Genomic DNA, 21,417 nt, shown 5'->3' with positions numbered 1-21,417 from the left:
GGATATAAATATAATAAATAAATTATTGGTAGGGAGGGTCACATGAACCCGGTCCTACACAAAGAGCCAAGTATTATTCCTGCACAATGCCATACAACATGTCCCGCACTCACCTAGACTAGCCTGCCACACTCTGTTATATGGCAAAGGATGCAATCTGCTTGCCAGTCCTGTTCGCAAACGACATGTTGTCAGGCTACAAAAGGCCTTGGGCCAGCCATGCCCAGGGGCCATTTCCCATCATGGCAATTCTCTCCCACCACCTCTGCGTGCAGGTGCATGTTGAAGTTTGTGCAAAGGAGGGGCTCCTTCCTCACCTGGCAGAGTTCTGCATATGTCCATCAGAACATTTGGAGGAGCACAGTCTGAACAAATAGAGCACAGGGCAGCAGAGGGTCTATGTCACCAATGAGGGCAGCAGAGGGTGTGGCCATAGCACGTGGCAGGACTAACCCATGTGGGCCAAGGACCCCATTAAAGCATCTTCACAATACACGGAGAGGGGAGTGTACTTACAATTCTGTCCTACACTTATGGACAGGCAGATATATTATTCCCAGGAAATCATTAAAATAAAATGTGTCTTTTAGCTATATTTATCTTTGCATTTAGTTGGGAAAAATCCTAGCCAAATGTTTCTAGCCAAATAGAGCCATCTGTTTTATCAGACCAAAGCAGTCCCTGCCCTTTGCAGCAGCCCTTTGAATCCACTTATTAGAGAAGTGGCAAGTCTTACCATTGGATATCTTCCCAGTTAAGAAAGAGATTCTACAGCAGCAGAAAGGATATCGCAACACTTATGAGTTACTTGGGCTTAATGCTAATACTGCTTCCCTGACCCGATACCCTCCAGATGTGCTGGACTGCAATGCCTATTATCCCCCAACCAAGTGTCATGCTGCCCAGGAGATAATAAAAGTTCTAGTCAAACTTTTTTCACAGTTGCATTTTTTATATAGTGATGTGTTTTATATTGTTTTAATAATTAATATTTTATATAGTAGTTTTCTATTTATTGTATTTTTATATCTTGTAAGCCGTCCTGAGCGCTTGAAGCAATAGGACAGGGTATAAATGTATACAATAAATAATAATAAATAAAACACATCTGGAAGGCACCATGTTGGAGAAGGCTTGTACAAGAAATGAATACTGTGAATATGGGCACATTTCACTTACAAAGCAGAACCCATGTGTGGCCTTATTCCACAGTTAATATTCAGGGAGTAGTAGGCATTGCTCTAGTGGGAGTGGAGCTCACAACTTGGTTGGGTCAGGTTTTTCATGTCAGGTGTAAGAGATGAGATTTAGCAGTAACAGTACATTGCAGCAACTGCAGGGAAAGGATTTAGTTTCAAAAGATGATGAGTGGAAAGTATACATTGCTTCTGAAACCTTCATATTGGAAATAGATATTTACTCCTCTGTGTAGAGGGAAAATAATTATGCTCCATTACATCATGCTTACCACTATGAATGCATTATGGCAGCATTGCTATATATGGAATGGTCAGTGGAAATTCTGGGTGCATTTTATTTTGTTTTCCTGGAAACTGCTTCCCATTCACCTTCCAAGGACTTTCAAACAACTGAAATGAGCCCAGTGCCCTCAACACAAAGCCAGTTTCATTCTCTGTTACTTTGGAAATACTTTGTCTCTGTTTTCCATCCCTTATAGCAAGGATGGGAAATGTGTAGCTCTGCAATTGTTGGACTGCAATGTCTGTTTGCCCAAACAAGCAAAGCCAAAAGGAGGAGGATGGGAGATGCAGTGCAACAATCTCTGGAGAATACCTTGTATAATTTTTCTATATGAAGCTCTTAATTGGCTGTTAATCTGCTGTATTGACTTTCAGCTTGTCATAAACTTGAGATTCAAACACCACATGAGGATTTTTGCTTTTCTGCTACGTAGCCTCTAGGTGGTAGAGTGTGATAGTGCAAGTACACAAGAGGCAATCATGCTTTCTTTTGCTTCCTCAATTAAACTCCACATGTTCCCTGCTTTTTTTAAACCTTGCCAATAGTGCTAGCTAGACTGAGAAGCAGAAATGGAAAGTCATGGCACTTGGAAACAACTGCGAGTGGGAAATGATGAACTCATGATAAATGCCTCGTGTGAAAAAGCCAATAGCTTTCTGTGAGCATAGCGTGCTGAAACTAGGCAGGTCTAAGTAAGGATAGCACAGGGCTTCTGTTCTGGCTATTTGTATCTCCTAGACCTGGCTGTTTCACATACATACACTTGAGAGGCTGTGAGAGCTATTTCAATTGTGGTGGGCAGCGGTGGGCAGGTATGGGTGAGGCACTTCCACGGCATCCCTGTTTAATTGAGTTGGAGCCAATGTGATTGGCACCTTGATCCAAACTTAGACGTTTGTTCAGTTATGAGGTTCACTTGCTGGTCATGGATTCTGATACCTCCAACTAACATTCCTCACCTGATTGTGGCATGGAAGAGTGAGATAAAAGTTGGAAAGCTCTTCGTACATTCTTTGATTCTCTGAATGGATTTTCATAGTCAGTCCCAAAGTCTTTCTAAAGAAGAAATAAATGTTCTTTTTGTCTTTCAGTGCATAGTTTGGGACTGGGATTCCAATGGCAAGCATGACTTCATTGGAGAATTTAGTTCAACATTCAAGGAGATGCGAGGAGCAATGGAAGGGAGACAGGTAGGCTCAGGTGAATGTATGTCACTGGAAAGCAACAACAGAATGAAAAGATGAACATTTTCATATTGAACATGGAAGTTGCAGGTGCCTTTTACCAGCTCTGACTGGTTCACCAGCTATGCCACCCTATAAGCAGGAATAGTTTGGCCTGTCTATTGATTCAGGCACTAGTAATCTCATGGATGGATTACTGCATTCTGCATTCTCAGGGAGCGGGACGCAGGCTTAAGGCTGACCCATAAACCGGCAATAGTGCAGAATGCAGCAGATCAGCTGTTATTAGATGCTGACCCTTTTCAGCTGGCAACTCCTCACAGTAGTGAAATGGTGCTGGATGCTGTTTCACTACTGGACCAGGTTTAAGGTTCTGATACGGTGTATAAATTGCTAACCAACTTGGGACCAGGGTACTCCAGAGAGCCCTTTCTCCCTTACTGACCTGCCTGATCACTGAGGTCATCAGAAGGTGTGTCTCTGGTGGGTGCATATGGATCCTTGGCCTGCATGAGGTCAACCCAGAGTGCAGCCATCAGCCTAGTGGCTTCATTGCTTTAGAATGCTCTTCCTCTGGAGCTCAGGTGGGTGCCAACATTACATTGTTTTTGGTGGCTCATGAAAACACTTGTTTCAAGTCATCTTCAACCAAGCCAGCCAGCCATGGGTGTTGTTGTTTTTCACTTATTAGTTTATGCTTTAATCTATTTTATCTTTTACTGTTCTCTTTCCCAAAACTCCATAGTGGTGACTTTTTAAAATACGTGAATATGATAGCAAATGTTTTCAGTCTGTGGCCAACAGAATTTAATATAAAATGTGTGCAAAATACTGCCATGCCTGTCATATAATCACTCTTATTGAGGAAATATCAATACAAAAGCCAACATTTGATTTGATCTGAAGGTGTTATAATGGGAATTTGGACAAAGCGTGATTAGTATATACATGAAAAGCTCTAGACTTGTGTATCATTAGTCTTGAACATAAGCTAATCTCTTAAAGCAGGGTTGGGGGTATTTCTGGCCCAGGGAGGTTCCCCATCCGGAACAAGTGTTTACTTCAATCCCTGCCCCTTCTCCCTCCAGCAGTGTGCAGGAAAACCCACATTCTCATCTCCAGTCACTGATGAGAGGGGAACAAGATTTTCCCAAGAAAGCCAGCCTTTCTTCAGCTCTATGGAGAGAAATCCCACTCTTTTCTCTAAATAGTAAGAGATAAGAGCAATGCAAAGGTTACACTCTGGTTGGTATTTAAAGTTTAAGTAGATTTTGATGTTAGAATTGAACTGTATTTTGAACTGTATTTTGCATACATGGTGGCAGTGCTTACTCCAGAAGAGACAGACATAGAACTGAGCTATGATTTATATGCCTGAAAGCTGGGGTGGTGCTGACCACCCCAAGTGGGTATTTATTTATTTAAAATATGTATACTCCGCCCTATATGCAAAAGCATCTTAGGGTGGCTTACAAAAATCAAAGCAACAATCCAACAAATAACAGTAATTAAATAAATAGTTAAATATACACATAAAACTAGTAACAAAATACACATAAAACTAGTAACAAAGAAAAAAATCCAAACAAAATCAAAATCAAGAAAAGCAACTGTGAAGTTAAAACCTGATTAAAATTCCTAATGTTTAAATTGATGGGCAAATATGCATAGAACCAAGTAGTGCCTTGTCTGCTTGGTAGGAAAAAAGTCGAAATTGTTACGAATTGCACAAACAGGTACTTTACCTGGGCCAGGTGTTACTTTTGTTCTCATTTTAATAGTGACCCTAACAAATAGCAGCTCTACAGATTCATTCATTGGCATCCACATTGTGTTCTTGTTTGGCATCTATGTTGTGCTAAAAGGTCACTAGAGATTTCATAGCAACTAGCTGGAATTTCTGAGCAAGTTTCTTACTCCTCTCTGGAGAGTTGAACTGTCACTGCATTTGGGCCAGCTTTTTAGCACCCATAAGATCCAGAGAGCTGTCTGTTTTCTTCTGGGAAGGATATAAAACCTGATTCCACATGCAGTTGTCCTGTCTGATGGTGGTCAGTTATTCTTCAGTGCTTCTTCTTCCTCCCACTGCCCTGAACGAAAACATTTGAGAGGAAGTAAAGCAGGGCATGTGATGAAACTTTAGGATAAGAGATTTCTTTTCCAGAACTAGTAGGGTGCTGCCTTCCCTAAGGTGGATCACACAAGTAGCAGAACTACCAAGGCATGGCCAATATCTTGGACTTGACCAAAGGGTACAGATAGTCCATAAGATTCAGTTGCCTCTGTGGGAGGGAAGGTGACCTAAGGAGGCTTGGTGATGGTGGAAGATGATTCATCCTCTCTAGTCATGGGGAAGGGCAAGCTAGATTTCTACGTGTAAAGAAACAGGCTGCAATTTGAGTAGAAGAGACAAAAAACGGGTAACAGAATTTGGGTTCTCTAAACATTTTAGGATTCTGGCTGTCTCATTAAACAGTTGACTTCAGCTGCCATGTTAAAGTATTTAAGCTGTTCCCCTACCTTATGTTAACCTGAGTTTTTGCACATAAATATGAATATTACAGAACTCCTGTAACCCTCCAGTGACCTCCTTCCATAAGAAACAAAACCTGGGTAAACACTGTGGTTTGGTAGCAGTTCACTACTTGGATAAATGGTATGAGCATTACAGGATGTTCGCCCTTATGGGTTGAACTTAATGTGCTCGCGGTGCCTGACATACGGAACGTCTAGATCAGTCATGACAAGCTTTTTATCAAACAGGTGGGAGCTATGGCATGCAAAGCAGTCAGACCAAAAAAAGGATAGGGAATATAAGCTTTTAATTAGAAGAGTGGGGGTAGGTGTGGGGGTGGGACCCTCTTAGGAACTGTCTGCTTTTATAACTGTCAACTGTGTTAGATCCTATTCTAATGAAAAAAAAGACTTCTAAAATCAATCATGAATTAAAGGCTTTACTGAAAATGGGATGAGTGGCCTATTAATAATTCTGTTTTTGACTAGCAGCTCCATCCACACAAATCTGTATTGATGACAGATGATGAATATGACAGAAGATTGTCATTTCCTGTATCTGTGCTGTGCTGGATGTATTTGACAAGAATGTATTAACAATAGTCCATGTTGTTAAGGGTGTAATTTTAGCCTGCACTCAGGGCTTCGCAGGCATCCTATGTAGAGCGGGAGGTGTGGTGGAAACAGTTCTGGTCTCCCTGTCCTTCTGCTCTGCAGCTTTTTCTAGACAGACTTCTTCACCCTGGAACACCACAGAATGGGGAGAAATGGAAGCTGGGAAGTTCTCAGGATGTTGATATCTCAAGATACTTCACAACCCGTCTTTAAGGGTTAAAAAGAGGTTAACCCTTTTTACCCCTCTCTAAGGCCACTTTTGGGAATGCAGGTGGAGCAGTGGTTTAAACTGCTGTGCTGCCGGGCTGGTTGATAGAAAGGTCGCCAGTCTGAATCTGCACAACAGGGTGAGCTTCCGTACTCTGTCCCAGCTCCTGCCAACCTTGCAGTTCGAAAGCGTGCAAATACAAGTAGATAAAAAGGTACCACTTCGGTGGCAGGTAACAGCGTTCTGTGCACTTCGGTGTTTAGCTATGCCGGCCACATGACCATGGAGACTGTCTGCGGACAAACGCTGGCTCCCTCAGCTAGGAAATGGAGATGAGCACCGCCCCCTAGAGTCAGGCATGACTGGACTTCACGTCAAGGGGAAACCTTTACCTTTACCTTTAAGGCCACTTTTCCAATCTTGGATACCAGGCATCATGATTCTTTAGGTGCCAGTTGTGAAGGGGTGAGGAAGAGTAGTTGGAACTCCAAGTCACAGCTCCAGGTTTGGAGCACTGCCACCAGTCTTGGATCTGGCAATGTGAACCATCTTCAGACCTAGACAGGTTTAGGATTGTTCCCTTTGAAACTTAATGATTTTGTATATGTGCTTTCTGTTGCAGCAAGCAAAAGGTACAAAGCACACAATCTGATCCAAAAATTCAAGCGCAAAGCATAGATTGCCATTATATCAATCTACAGGATTGGTCCTAGATGTAATAATACTTAGACTCATTGGATTCATTAGTTAGGGACTCCCATTAATTTCAGTGGGTCTGTTTATCATTGATTTATTAAATTTCTTTACTGCCCACTAGCCAAAACTCAATTATGTATGAGTCAATCTGGGTCTAACCCATAGTTTTTGGCTAACCAGGGAATGTGAATCACCACATACCAGGAGAAAGGACAACATGATTCCAGGAGTCTCTAATGTAATACCAGACCAATTAGCCAAGGCAGTGACTTGTCCCTCATTCCTAGTCAACCTCATAACTAAGTACAGGTATGTGCTCTGTTCTCCATGATCAAAGTCTAGCAGTCTGTGCACTTGAAAAGGAATAGCATTTCAGTTTTGTCTTTTGTGACATTTTCTTTATGGTGGGGGTGGGTAGGGGGGAATGTAAGTTTGCAGTCATTTGATTTGACCAGTCAGAAAATGAAAATCCCTGATCTTCTAAGTTATATCAAGAATTCTTTTGCTCACTGTTTCTATTGCATGATTCCTGGCAGTAATGGATTCTTCCTACAGATTTTGTCGAAACAAAGTGCACAGGAAAGTTTTTTGCACAAATTTTATAAAAAAACACACAGTTTAATAAAGCCAGTCAACAATGGCACAGACAATCGTCTGCTCAACTAAGGAGAATGAAAAGGATTCAAAAATAGCCTTAAAATGAAGGCACACCTGGACAATTAGCAGTGGAATTGTTACATAACTGGAAAATCTGTTTCTGTAACAGGAAAAAAATAGTTTAGGGAAGCTTGAGAAACCCTCTTACATTTTCAGTCTCTGTGGAAATTTCCACAAGGGGAGGATGTTACTTAGTTTGGCATGTTTATAATGTGTGTGTTAAAATGTAGGTGTGCACATTATTTGACCTCTGGAGATTCAAAGCAAGAGGTTATGTCCTGCCTGAATTACTCTTACTTTAAGCTCTCTGAAAGTGGGATGCATGGTTCAATACTGACCAAGTCCCATTAATTCCAATGGAACCTAAGTGTGACAAAGTAGAGGCTAAATTTACTCCAACATGTAGAGGAAAAGGTAAAGTGTCAGCACTATTGCTAGATCAATTTGGATACCTACTGCATTATGCATGTATGGAAACCATACACATTCTGGAGTCAAAACTCTTTCAAAACTTTTTCAGCCAACACTTTTAGAGCTCTGATGTTTAAGACATATATTTAAAATAGCATTTGATGTTACACTGAGATTAGGCTGAAAAATATTTTTAAACTGATGTTTTAATACAGTCACAAAGGGACATAAATAGCTGCGGATGCCAGCTTATTACAAGCCCTATTCAGGTGCTGATCTTCGCAGTTATCAAAACATGTGAGTGGAGCTGCACTAAGTATAACTCCATCCTCAGCACTGCACATGGGAGGAAGCCCCTTCTCCAGAATCCATGCTATACAGTGTGAATGTCTGCAAGGAAGATGCCTTCATGCATTTAGTTCTCATGTTAACCAGAACTCGGCAAGGGGCGAGGGGCGGCATAGAAATGTTCTAATAATAATAATAACAACAACAACAACAACTCCAGTAACAGTATTCTGGTTTGCCACAGAAGCCTCCATGCCTAAACATGTACACAAAAAGGCCATCTCTGTGTAGACATTCATGCTATCTGTATGTATACCATCTCAGGAAACTATAGTTACCAGCTTCAGAAGATAACATGATCTTAAACCAGAGTTGGAAATACCAGAATTGTATTTTATTTATTTATTTATTTATTTTATTTGGGATTCTTGTATGCCGCCCCATTCACACAAGCCTCGGGGCGGCTTCCAACAAATAAATAACAATACAAATATATAAAAACTGGAAACATCCAGGCAATAAATTAAAACCAATAAATAAATTAACAATGAATTAAAATAACATTTAAATAAAAAGGTCTTGGCCTGGTACCGAAAAACAAATAATGACAGTAACCATATTGGTAACTATAGTTCCCAGTCTGGATGAAACAAGAAGCTATGGTTAATTACTTCCAAGCTTCAGTCAAGCAGTATGTTTAGAAATATAAGATGCCTTTTAGACACATAAGGGAATCTCCTCTCCAATAAAATACTAGCAGTCATATATTCCTTAATGAAATGTCTTGATAGCCAGGATCTTAACATTGTTCTGATGAAACTCCAGCATTAAAACTTGACCCACTCACAGAGCAAGTCACCATCAGCTTTTGGGTTGCATTGAAGCTCCTTGTACTGCAAAGAATATCGCAGTGCACTTCTACCACTGTGAAGTGTGTGATCCTGTGCAGAAAAAATTCCAAGAACATGCATTGGATTGCACCTTAACTGTACCTCTTCTGAAAAGAGGCTCAGCAAATTTTAGAGTCATTTATTCACACCATGTCAAAATACTAATATACCATGCCAAAAGTTTCAGCATTGAATGGTGGCATCAAAGGCAGGTTGAGGACAAGCCATCGGGTTCTCAGCTCAGCTCTGATATGGTCCATCATATGGCCAGGTATGACTTAACTGGGTTGGTATATTATTATTATTATTATTATTATTATTATTATTATTATTATTATTATTATAACATTTCTATGCCGCCCCTTGCCTCGGGGCGGCTTACAACACAATAAAATACATTGAAATACAATAGAACATAATAAATTACCATTAAATACAAAAATACAAAAAATACATTGAGTTACAAACATAATAATATAAAATTAAAATTATCAGTATAAAATAAGTAAATAATATAGGAGGAGAAAAGAGAAGGAAGAAGAAGTTGCCCTGGCCAGATCATATATTTTAACAATTAAAATGATGTTTAAATAAAAAGGTCTTTACCTGGCGCCGAAAAACCAGTAATGACGGTGCCAGGCGGACCTCTTTGGGGAGTGAATTCCATAGGTTGGGCGCCACCGCAGAGAAAGCCCTCCTCCGGGTACTTACTCTCCTAATTTCTTTCATGGAGGGTTCCTGGAGAAGGGACTCTCCCGCAGATCTCAAAGGGCGGTCGGGCATATATGGACGTAAGCGCTCGTTCAGGTAGCCAGGACCCAAGCCGTTTAGGGCTTTATAGGTCATAATCAACACCTTGAATTGGGCCCGGGCTTCAATGGGCAGCCAGTGAAGCTGACGGAGGACTGGAGTCATGTGAGCATAATGCCCCGTCAGCAACCTGCAGCTCTATTTTGCACCAATTGAAGTGTTCGGACCGTCTTCAGGGGAAGCCCCACGTAAAGCGCGTTACAGAAGTCTAGGCGGGAAGTCACCAGTGTGTGTGTCACCGTCGCCAGGCAGTCGAACTCCAGGTAGGGGCGCAGTCAGCCGAAGCTGAAGGAAGGCGCTCCTCGCCACCGCTGTCACCTGAGCTTCCAAAGAAAGCTCCGGGTCGAGGAGTACTCCTAAGCTGCGGACCTTGTCCCTAAGAGGGAGTGTTGCACCATTCAGGACCAGGTCAAATCCACCCTCTCCGAAGTCCGATCCGCCAACCAACAGGACCTCCGTCTTGTCTGGGTTGAGTTTCAGTTTATTAGCCCTCATCCATTCCATTACCTCGGCCAAGCACCGGTTCAGCACAGCCACTGCCTCACCTGGATTAGTGGAAAACAAGAGGTAGAGCTGGGTATCATCAGCGTACTGATGATTCCGCAGCCCACACCTCCTGATGAACTCTCCCAGCAGTTTCATATAGATGTTAAATAGCAGAGGGGATAGAATGGAGCCCTGTGGTACTCCATGGCATAGCTGCCATGACGCAGAGACATGGTCCCCCAGCACTACCTTCTGGAATCGACCGTTGAGATAGGAGCGGAACCATTGCAAAGCAGTGCCTCCGACCCCCAATCCCGCTAGCCTATCCAGAAGGATACCATGGTCGATGGTATCGAAAGCTGCCGAGAGGTCCAGAAGAACCAACAGGGATGCACTCCCCCTGTCCTTCTCCCTGCACAGGTCATCGTACAGGGCGACCATCTCTGTCAACTTTGCTTCTATTTTGTGGGAAACCATCATTTTGATACCAGGATAGGGAAGAGTCTAGATTGTGAACTTGGAATTAGTACTTTAGAGAAGAAGGAAGTACATTTTGGGAAAATTCCCAAGACCATGTGGTCCTATGTCTGTCTATTACCAAGCTGGGGAAAAACTCTTCTCACAAATTGAATAATTGAGCTCCTCCAAAGTGAGGAGCATACAACTGTCTGGACTATGAAAACTTTGAAAACATTTCTCTTGTACATTTGTCCAGTTACCAGCTTTATTTGCTAGACCCCAAAGTGATGGGGTTGAAAGTTGAGGGGATATGTTAATGCTTTGTTGGGTACTCGGACAGCAACACATGTGGTTATGGAAATAAGGGAGCTTCCAGATGAGGCATTTACTTTGCAATCATACTGCCTTATTCATGGAATGGCATGCAGTGAGTGAAGGCAAACATTGCTATCTAGTTAGAGCTGGGGTCAGAATAAGAATTCTCTAAGGAAGAAAAGATGAAATGGATACACAATCTCTTCAGATTACTAATTCTAAATATATTCCTGTACCAGAATCTTCCTGTTAGGATTGTTTGTAGAAGCATTTGAAGAGCTGCATTCACAATATTTGTTTGCAGCAGAAATGCCTTTCTCTTATGCCCAGATTCTTACAAACTTCAGATGAGGTGATAAAACTACAGGCATGAATAAGGAAACACAGATTTGTAAAATCCATTCCATGAATATTTTGCAGACTTCCAGGTGGATTTTGTTTCATCGGATGCTCATTGACCGTATTGGATTTTGCACAAATGTGCTTGTGTGCGTTGTACAAATTCATACTTCTCTAAATCTGCAACAGCCCTATTCTTATTTTCATGCTTTAACCTGTGGGGAAAATGCACATTTTTTGTCAGAGGTTTTTCATAATTTTCTATGACTGAATTTGCATGCAATTATAGAAAGTTAAAGAACTAGTCCTCAAGTCCACAAAACCAGCATGTCTTTGGAAAAAAATGTCTGCTGTAGAATCCATAGGTTGGATTCGTAGAAATTTGAACCTATTTAAGTCTTTTACAGATTTCTCTTTTATCTGAAAGTAGGGACAGACAAGTGAATCTCTATCATATCAAAGGGGAAAAATCATAGCATTTAGAAACCTAACATTTCTAGCCTCACGTCTCCTTGTTGTTTCATGATCTGTTGCTTTTGGAACTTGCTTTTGTTTGGTTTGATATAGACCATTTAACTTGTGTAACCACACATATCTGAAAAGGAACAATCCAGAGTCAGGTTTATCTATTGCTTTTTAACAACTAGTCATACAGTGTACTGAACTCATTTCAGGCTTTTTCTAAGAAAAGCAAGGTGACCTTCCTCTGCCTCAGAATAAACACTACTCCAAATCATTTAGCACAAGTTTTTTCAGTGACGTGTGGTCACAGTACTTGCCTCTGTGGGCACTGAAATCAGGGGCTTAATAAGATACGACACAGCCCAGTTTCCATTGACATATGACACATGCATATATACAAACATATTCAAAAGGAATCCTGTGCATTCTGGCTAGGGAGCACTGGAAGATGTAGGGGATTCTTCTGTCTAAACATGCAGAGGTTTATACCTTTACTCAGTGTATATACGTGCTACCATATTGTACATGAAGTGCTTGCTTTCTAAGATAATACAAGTGAAACAAAAGATTTTGTTTAAAAACATGGTTTAACTTAAATCCCCGCCATATAGCATTACTAAAATCCCCGGTTCTCCAGGTTCAGTTGCATGAATGCACATACAGAACCCATGTAAGTAGGAGCAAGGCATCTGCCTCAACCTTAGGGAAGGTATCATGAGTGTATTGGGATTGTGCATGAGGAGAAGAGATGAGACCACTTCTCATCATGTGTAGCTCTGTGCTAAAGCTAAAATCTCCATGGGTACACAGGAACAACTGGATCGGTACACCTATCACATAATTAATGGATTTTTTTTTAAAGCAGCAGCCAGTATCACAAGAAGATAATTATTTTGATATTTGGCTTCAGCTTACAAAACACTTAAAATTCATATGTTTGCATCAATAAGGTTTTATTCTTTAACTTCAATGGGATTAAACTGATTCACAGTACAGTCCCATACGTATCTACTCATAAGTATGTCCCATGCAATTCAACAGAGCTTGCTGCTCGGTAAACATGTATAGGATTACCCACTAACCTGGGAGTAATTGCCATTGAACTTCTTAGTAGAGATATATGGGCTTGTGCTGAAAGTGTAAATTGTAACTTTAAGCTATTTGTGACTATAGGACTAATAGGCCTACTCTAGTTTAAGTGGATGATTATTTACCCTCCAAGAAATATTTTCAGACCTGTTAAACAGCATAACATGGATTAATAGTTTACAGAAGCAGATGAGACCACTAATGGATTGTAAGCACTGAAGTGTGATAAAATCAATGAAATGCACATTCTGTACATGAGGATGCTAGACAGAAAAAAGCATTTACATCGACTTTAATGAGCCTGCATTGATAAAATAAACATTCTGCCTTGAGGATTGAATTCTAAAGTACTTTAACTGTTAGTGGATTAAAGCTTAATGGCCATAAAGTGTATCTTTTGAATGTTTTGTATCCAAATGTGGTTAAATATATTTCTCAGTGGTTTACCTGTATGCATAAAATTGATACTGGCCTAAACACATTCTTGCATTTGTTAGGTAATGATAGACAATGGAGCTAAACTGTGAAAGGACAGGAGTCTCAAACCTGGGACTCCAGGAGCAGGTGTCACTTTGCTGTGTACATGGAATGACAAATGAAAAATCTCTGGACTCCACTTAGAACCTTGGTTCACCTCAGTCTCATTTTCATTTGCAACCAGTTTTTCTTTTCATTTGAACAGGAAACATGTGCTTTTTAGTTGGGAAAAGTGTGTATTTCTGGGTGCATTTTTAAAAATATGAAATGTGTTTTGTGTGAAATGCATGATTTAAAATGTGTATTAGTGCACCAACACACAATGCAATTGCAAGGCTGGGGATTGATTGATTGATTTAATTTTTATATTGCCCAATAGCCAAGGATCTCCGGGTGGTTAACAAAAATTAAGAAAAAAATAAAGCACACCCACAAGCACTTACAAGAAAAAAATCACCTTAAAAGAACAAAACCACAATGGCAATAGCAATTGAATCAGCATATTTATAAATGGCAAATGCTTCTAAAAGTATTAATTTCATTTGAAGACTGTACAAACCATTGTTTTATTAAAGTACTCATATTTCAAATGATTCACATTGAAATTGCTGTCTTCTACTATATCAGGTGTGTGTGCCTGCGTGTGTGTGTGCATACAGACTAATAACCATACTACTATTTCTGACTCTTTTTCAAACTGTCATCTAATTAATGTAATATATGTGAATAATAACATGAGTTTTAATTGATTACATCTGCACAGGTTTAAACAAAATTTGAAGCAAAGGCTACTTTTTTAGATGATGCATACCTTTATTACAACAAGTGAAATCTTGGAAGAAACACAGAGTAAAATGTGTTTTTACATTAATTCCTACAAACAACAGTTTTATCAGAATTTATACTAAAAATAATGTTTTTTTTAATGTGTTACACAATTCATCAGGGATACATTTTTTAATTGATGAAAAGTTGTAACCCTATAAAACATGGGTCCTCAAACTATGGCCTGCAGGGTGGATCCGACCCATCATGCCCTTTCATTTGGCCCGCACCACCTGCCTCCCCCGCACACGCGCGCTCGCCCGTGGCTCGCATGCTCGGAGATGGTTTTGAACTCGCTGGGAGATTTCGAGTGAGCGAGTCGCCACTGTGCGTACCCAACGCTACCTCACACGCCACCTCTTACCAATCCCTTTAACACCAATCTGCTTTTACACCAATATTAACAGGGTGTATTGTTTCCCTATATTGTTAGTTATCCTAACGTTTTCAGCATCTATTTTTTACCGCTTTATGCAAAATTTTGTGAGTGGGTATCCAAGTGAAGCATAACACTATATATAGCTAGTTTTAGGAGAATTGACTGGTATCTATTTGAAATGGTATAGCTCTCAAAAAAAGAGGTAGGGAGAGAGAGAGAGAGAAAGTGAGAGAGGAGCTATACTAGATTGGTATTTAATATTTCTTTGACGGATTTGTACTCAAGCCATCAGTTCTGTGGCTAACTTCATTCAGAAAAAGAAAAGGAAGGCAGCTGAAAAACAATCTTGATGTACTCCTCTTGACACTTCAAGTTCCTTAATCCTTCACCTTGTTTTCTGACTCTATGTCTTGGAGCTATTTCAGCACAATATTATATCAATAATCAAATTTTAATTCATTGATTGAATCACTGTTCAATGAATGTTGACAGTAGGGCTGAAAGCTGGATCCCTGCAGACAGAATTATGTCTAAAAAATTTGAGCCAACATCTCACTGACTGGAACTTCTGGGCTAGTTTTACTTCTTCTGTATATTTCTTCCAAAATATTTTTTCTAGCCAATTAGCAGATATCATTAATATGAAAAAAGAAAATATTGTGTTACTCTCCTTGTCAACACCATCTCCTCAAATTACTTTATTTGAAAGAGTTAGTAATCTGATCAGCAGTAAAAGATCAACATATCTCATCCTTTTAGTTTAATGAAAACTGACAAGGCGCAAGTCTCCAAAGCAGTTGGCATCTCTACAAGGCAGAGCAAGTGTGTGTAAAGCAAAAAGTAAGGAATACTATGATTGGACCTATGGATGAAAAGAAAAGCAGCAGCCAGATATCAATTTGCAGTTTGAAAAAGTGTAATGCGTTGCTACCATCAGCATTATATTGCACTGTTGGGATCGCCTAACAAAAGTAGTAAAGGTAATGCCATAGAATGGTGGAGGTAGGAACAAAGGGGAAGAAATACTGTTCTTTAGGCAGAGATAACTTGACCAGTGTAGTCAATTTTTCTATTGATGAAAACAACAAATTAGCTTATATGGGAATATGTGAGTTTTCTCAAAACAGGCACTTACGTTTCCATTTGTGTTTGGGATTGCAAACAGGGCAAGTCTTGATTTGTCAACTTAAATGAAGTTGTGAGAAGAGAAAGTCCACTGCACTTGGGCATCAGCAGTACTTTTGAACACTTATCAGGGTACATAATGGACTGTGGAATTGCACCTGTATAAAGCAATGAACTTTGGTCAACCACCTCACTCTGTGCAAGTTTTGAACTGGTGAATGAAAGTACACAATGCATCATTAACTTATATCATTATTTTCTACTGCAAAATAAGTTAGTTGCTAGCTTAGATGCCTTTCAAAGGAGTTCAGAGTTGATAAATTCATGGAATGTTGGTCAATTTGCTATTAACCATGATGGCCACATAGAGCTGCCAATTTCAGAACCAGCCTCCATCTGGTCTCCAGTTGCTGTCAGGCATGTTGACCAGGTTCACACAAACACAGTGGGGGAAGTAATCAATTGTATGATGCTTTATCATATGCATTCTAGGAAGAGGGTTTGCATAATTATATTGTTTTATATTGTTGTTATATTGTTTTATATTGTTATATTATATAACAATATATTTTATATTGTTATTTTTTATATTTTAACTTAATGTTTGCATCTTACAAACATTTTAACTTAATGTTATAACTTAATGTTTGTATTTTAATTTAATGTTGTGAGCCGCCCTGAGGCTTAAAAATGTTTAAATAAATAAATAAATACCCTTGCTGGGGCAGATTGTCAAGTTGTACAAGAGTGGGTTGTTGCTGTAGCTAACTAGCCACCCACAACCCACAGGCTGTTCTATGGTTCTTGTGTGCTTGTTAGCCATCACAACAAATTGACCATGCTGCACCAGCAAAGATAATTATGCAAATTGCCCTAGGCACATCAATAGGGGAAATGAGTTCCCATGATTAGATTGTGCAAAAATGTTCACAGCGGGGAATGGCTACCAATGGTTTACAGGTTTCCCAATGGCATCTGGACACCCCCTGCAGAATGTTAAATTAATGCAACCTTTAGTTTATTCTGAGGAATTAATAATATTTTCAAATAAACCTCTTAGTTTGTCAACAACTGTATCTGACATTGAGTAGCATGTTTTCTCTGGACTGAGGAAAGCAAACCTTTCATTGCCAGGTACTGGAGGTGAAGAACAGGGGTGGATTGTGCCTATCCTTATTGTGTCCTTTGCAAATGTTGAATACTGAATGACCCACCAGATTGACCTTTGGTCTGCTCCAGCAAGGCAACAAATGCATTTTTATACATTTGATTAGCTTTACAAATGTGCTTGAGAAATCAGTATTTACAAACACTTTTGCCAAGCTGGATAGATTGTTTTTAATATTTCAGATAAGGAATGGATATTTGCACAAGCCTGTGGATTAGAGCTAATTCCTTCCTCACGATTTGATGTTTAGATGCCTTTATCTTTGGACTATTTTGTGCAATTTTTGTTTTTATCCGCTGAGCACACATCATGCAACCCAAATATATTATTCAGTTCCTTACATGAAATGGCTTTCATGCTCTGACTTGTCTTTTCACAGGTACAGTGGGAATGTATAAACCCCAAGTACAAAGTAAAGAAGAAGAATTACAAGAACTCTGGCATCGTCATTCTTAATCTGTGCAAGGTGCTGTATTTAAACCATGTTTCAATAATTGGAAGTTGTTTTGAAAAAGGAAATCTGAATTCATAGCCAAATATGAGGGAAACAAATTGGATTCAACATGCCATGCATAATGGATATTTCTGTGTAAACACAAAGACAAAGCAAAACATTTAAATTTGTCATAGAAATTAATTATGATGAGAAATCCCCAAAGGTAGCATCACAGATGTTACAAAGTCCAGGCAAATCAATGTTTTCACTGGGATAACAAGTGCTGCTCAGAAATGCACTTGTTAATCCTGAACAGATCCATTCTTTACCCCACAAACACATGGATTTGTTTAGTGAAAGGAGCAGTAGCACTTTGTTGGTTTTCTTAATAGTGAAAAGCAAAAGCTAGCCAGAAAGAGAAGTGGACTCTATGGTGTGCACCTAATTCCATTGCTCAAGATTCCCTCAAGTTACACAGCAGCCTCTGAGATCTTCATTGGCATACATAGTTTCAGAGGAAATTGATTCCCCCAATCATTTGGAGGGAAACACACTTGGGAGTTCTCCTAGACAAAATAATAGGGGCACCCTCCCATGAAGATATTGTAAGAATGGACCTTAGGAGCACAAATGAGGAGTGAGAAAGTGGGGATGCCTGTATGCCAGCCTTCCCCAACCTGGTGCCATGTACAACTCCCAAAGTGGCGATCAGCCATGGTGACCAAGAAATATGGAAGCAACATTCCAACACACCGAGACAGCATCAGGTTGGGGAAGACTGCCATATGCTACACTCAGGTCTGAGCAGGAGCAGGTTCCCTGCACAGAGACAAGGGAGTGTGTTTTTTCCATGTGTTTTGGAACCCCAAGCCAGTTCCCACTATGAACCTACAACAGCCCAAGGGGTGACAAGCAGTCACCCAGACCAGGTCTGTGTGACATGACAAGCCACATGGCCAGTGTGGTAGTTATGCTTCTCTTTACACAACTGGCTGTAATGGGATGGAGGGAATAAGCTGTGGTGGCTTCTTTCTCCTTCTCTAATGGTGTGAACTCAGCCATGGTCTTAGCCCAGTAGCTTGTAAGATGGAGTCATTCTTAATCTCGCTTGAATTTGTTCCATCTCAGCAATGACATGGAGAAGTATGTTATTTGTTCCCTGTTGTGCAGGTAGAAATAGTTGTAGGCACAGGTAAAAGTTTTTTCATTATTTCTTTTGTGTTTTGTCCTCAGTGTTCTTATTTTTAAGAAAATGAAAGTAGTTTTCTATGTTCTTTCCTACTTTCCATGAAGAAACATTTCATAATATGCCATTTTAATCTGGGTTCCTGGTCTCTTCCTTTTAGATTCACAAGATGCATTCATTCTTAGACTACATCATGGGCGGCTGCCAAATACAGTTTACAGTAAGTGGTTTCTAATTGAAGATGGGAGAGCCTTTCGTGTTGCTTTCTCTCCTTATTCCATTTCACATATGCGATAAGCTAGACACCAAGAACCATCTTCCCCAACACCCCAGGATATCATGCATCCTAGGTTTTTACAGCATTTACATGGGAGACTGAATAGGTAAAATATTTTTATTTATGCTTCTCTTTCATTCACATGGCATGTTTTAAACACTAGGAATTGTAGGAATGGCAGAACAGGATCTACCACCACTTGCAGGACACAGATTTATTGCCTCAGATAGGAATTGGGAAGGGGCAGAAATGCTGGTTCCCAGTGCTCACATACTGGAACTCTAGCAACTTGAGGCAATAGAGACAAATTAGTATTTCTGCTAATTTCAGGTCTCACTTTATGATGCGCCAAATCCCCATTCTGAGCAGTGAATCCCACAAGCACAAGGGGATTGGTGGGAGCACAGAACCGCCATTAGATACACTCCATGACTTTGCTCAGCTAAAACCCAGTAGTGTGTCAAAGCTAATTTTTCCTGTAAACAGCTGATATCTGCAGAAACAGCCAGCCAGTGTACTTTCACAGAAGTCATAGACCAGAGCAAACCATTATTGTCTCTATCTGTTACGTATATACCATTATTTAGCAGTGTACATCTGAAGATCTTTTGCTCACTTGCTTTAGAATTCTAGGTTTGCTGAAATGACAAACATTCAAAAATGTTTTTCTGATTTGTCCCTCTTGAGCTGAAGTGCAGATCAGAACACATTTATCCTTCTGATTTTGCATGCCTGCAAATTCTGCTATGCAGTTTTTGGCATGAAAAACACGCTAACAGAGCAATCCTGTGGTCCTAGATGGTTTCTAAAGGGCCATAGAACTTTTTTGGAGTTTTTGATCCAAGGTTGGAAAAAGAGTCCAATCTCAGATTTGGGGATCCATGCTCAAATCTTCTCCCCCTCTCTCCATGCAACTAGCATGGAAAGATCTATGCCAGACACTTCTCCAAGGCTGTAGCTGTGCCCTCAGAGAAATGGTTTGTGGGAGGAGAGGGAACTGTTATTGCCAAGGTACAATATCTCCAGCTTGCTTCCTTCCCCCTCCAAAATTGGCCATCTAGCAGCTTTGCAGATCAGGAGGAGCTTGGAGGAACCTTTCATGTTCTGCATAAGATGTCTACAAAACACTGAGTTCAAAGAGCCATACACACCTCCATTGGATTGCACCCTAATTTGTGATGATGATGATGATTTTATACAGTAGTATAATATGTATTGTATTATGAACAGCCTATGGATTTTAAGATATTAAGCAGTATAAAAGTGGTATAAATGTGTATGAAAATGCATATATTACAGCAAACATGGTATAAAACAAGCAAACAGAGGAAATATAGATGTGTGCCAGAGCAAAGCAGTGTGAACGCATGCAAACCTGGCATGGCCCACCAAGAGTCTGATCTATACAACTCTAGCCAAAACCCATTCTCTCAGATCAGTCTGTAAATATTATCTCTCACTGTTTCCACGCCATCCTCAGCTATAAGCATGCACAAGCCTGTCTCACAACTTGTTTAACAATGTTGAGTTTTTATTCACCTTTTGAGAATATGCTGCCAGAGTTTCACCACAAAAAATTGATCCCAGCAGAAAGTTCTTAGCCATCCAGCTGGAAAAACACAAGGATACAGGGGCTTTTCCAGTGCATTGTGGAGTGAGCTTGTGGCCCTGGAATTCTGCTTCCATCGGTCGTATGAGCACTGCTGTTTAGGAGAGATTTCAAAATTTCTGTTTTTTCCCTGCTAGAAACTACAGTGATGACAGTAGCTGTATCTGAGTATGCAAACCAAGGGGCACAGTGGTGTAGCTGGTAGTTCAAATCCAATGAATATATTTTAGTCCCAATTGTGCCTTAAATCCAGTTCACTCTTACTTTGAAGTAATCCCTTTGAACTCAGTGGGATGTTCCCAAGTAAGCCAGCTTTGGTTCATGTTGTAATTTCCATTAAAATCAATGTAGCAAGTTGGTTACAACTAGCATATTGTTGCCGTCCTATATGTGTTTACTTGGGAGCAAGTCCCATTGAATGTGATGTGCTCCTGAGTATCTGGATGTAGAATTTCACTATAAATCCCAATGCTTTAAATGGAACTTCATAATTAAATTCCTAGAATTGGGCCATTCTTTTGAAGAACCATAGTATCCATCTATCGTGTATTTATTTCAAAACCTTTGCAATTTAAAAATTATTCCCAGGGATCCAATATTCTGTGTGTTTGTTTTTAAGGATGATTGCAAGATATGTGACAGTATCCACAAAAGAAAATAGGCACCATTACTTGGGGAGATCCTTATACCAGATTAAGGACCAGCTTTTGTACTGACAATATTTCTGCAAAAACAGGTGCAGAGTTCTGAAGTTAACTTGTAAGACATCCCACTCTCTTTTTGTTTTCAAATTAATTACGTTTCCATTGAGTTCAAGCAGGGTGCAGACAATACGCTGCAGCTGTGATCTGAAAGGCCACTTGATAGGGGAGGGAGCTAAGATGCTAAGCATGGGTTTGTGAACAAAAAGCTAGAGTATGATGTACCTGCTAATTTGAAGAGCTAATGAGAGCTTTTGTAGCATCACGCTGGGCATGCTGAAGATGCTCTGCACAGCCTTTGTAAGCATATCACTTTGGGCTGGGAAGAA

The 21,417-nt window shown here is 40.1% G+C and overlaps 1 protein-coding gene across 1 annotated transcript in view; it reads left to right on the top strand.

Moving 5' to 3' along the window:
- Nucleotides 1-21,417, top strand: part of CPNE4 (copine 4) — a 135,195-nt gene that overhangs the window by 92,663 nt on the left and 21,115 nt on the right. The window contains exons 8-10 of the mRNA XM_044419163.1: nucleotides 2,574-2,672; nucleotides 17,259-17,345; nucleotides 18,662-18,721. Of these exons, the coding sequence (XP_044275098.1) occupies nucleotides 2,574-2,672; nucleotides 17,259-17,345; nucleotides 18,662-18,721 (246 nt within the window). The remainder of the gene's footprint in view (nucleotides 1-2,573; nucleotides 2,673-17,258; nucleotides 17,346-18,661; nucleotides 18,722-21,417) is intronic.

This window comes from Varanus komodoensis, unplaced genomic scaffold, assembly GCF_004798865.1.
Source record: "Varanus komodoensis strain SLA01 unplaced genomic scaffold, ASM479886v1 scaffold10, whole genome shotgun sequence".
NCBI lineage: Eukaryota > Metazoa > Chordata > Lepidosauria > Squamata > Varanidae > Varanus > Varanus komodoensis.
This window is presented reverse-complemented; position numbering and strand designations above follow the sequence as displayed.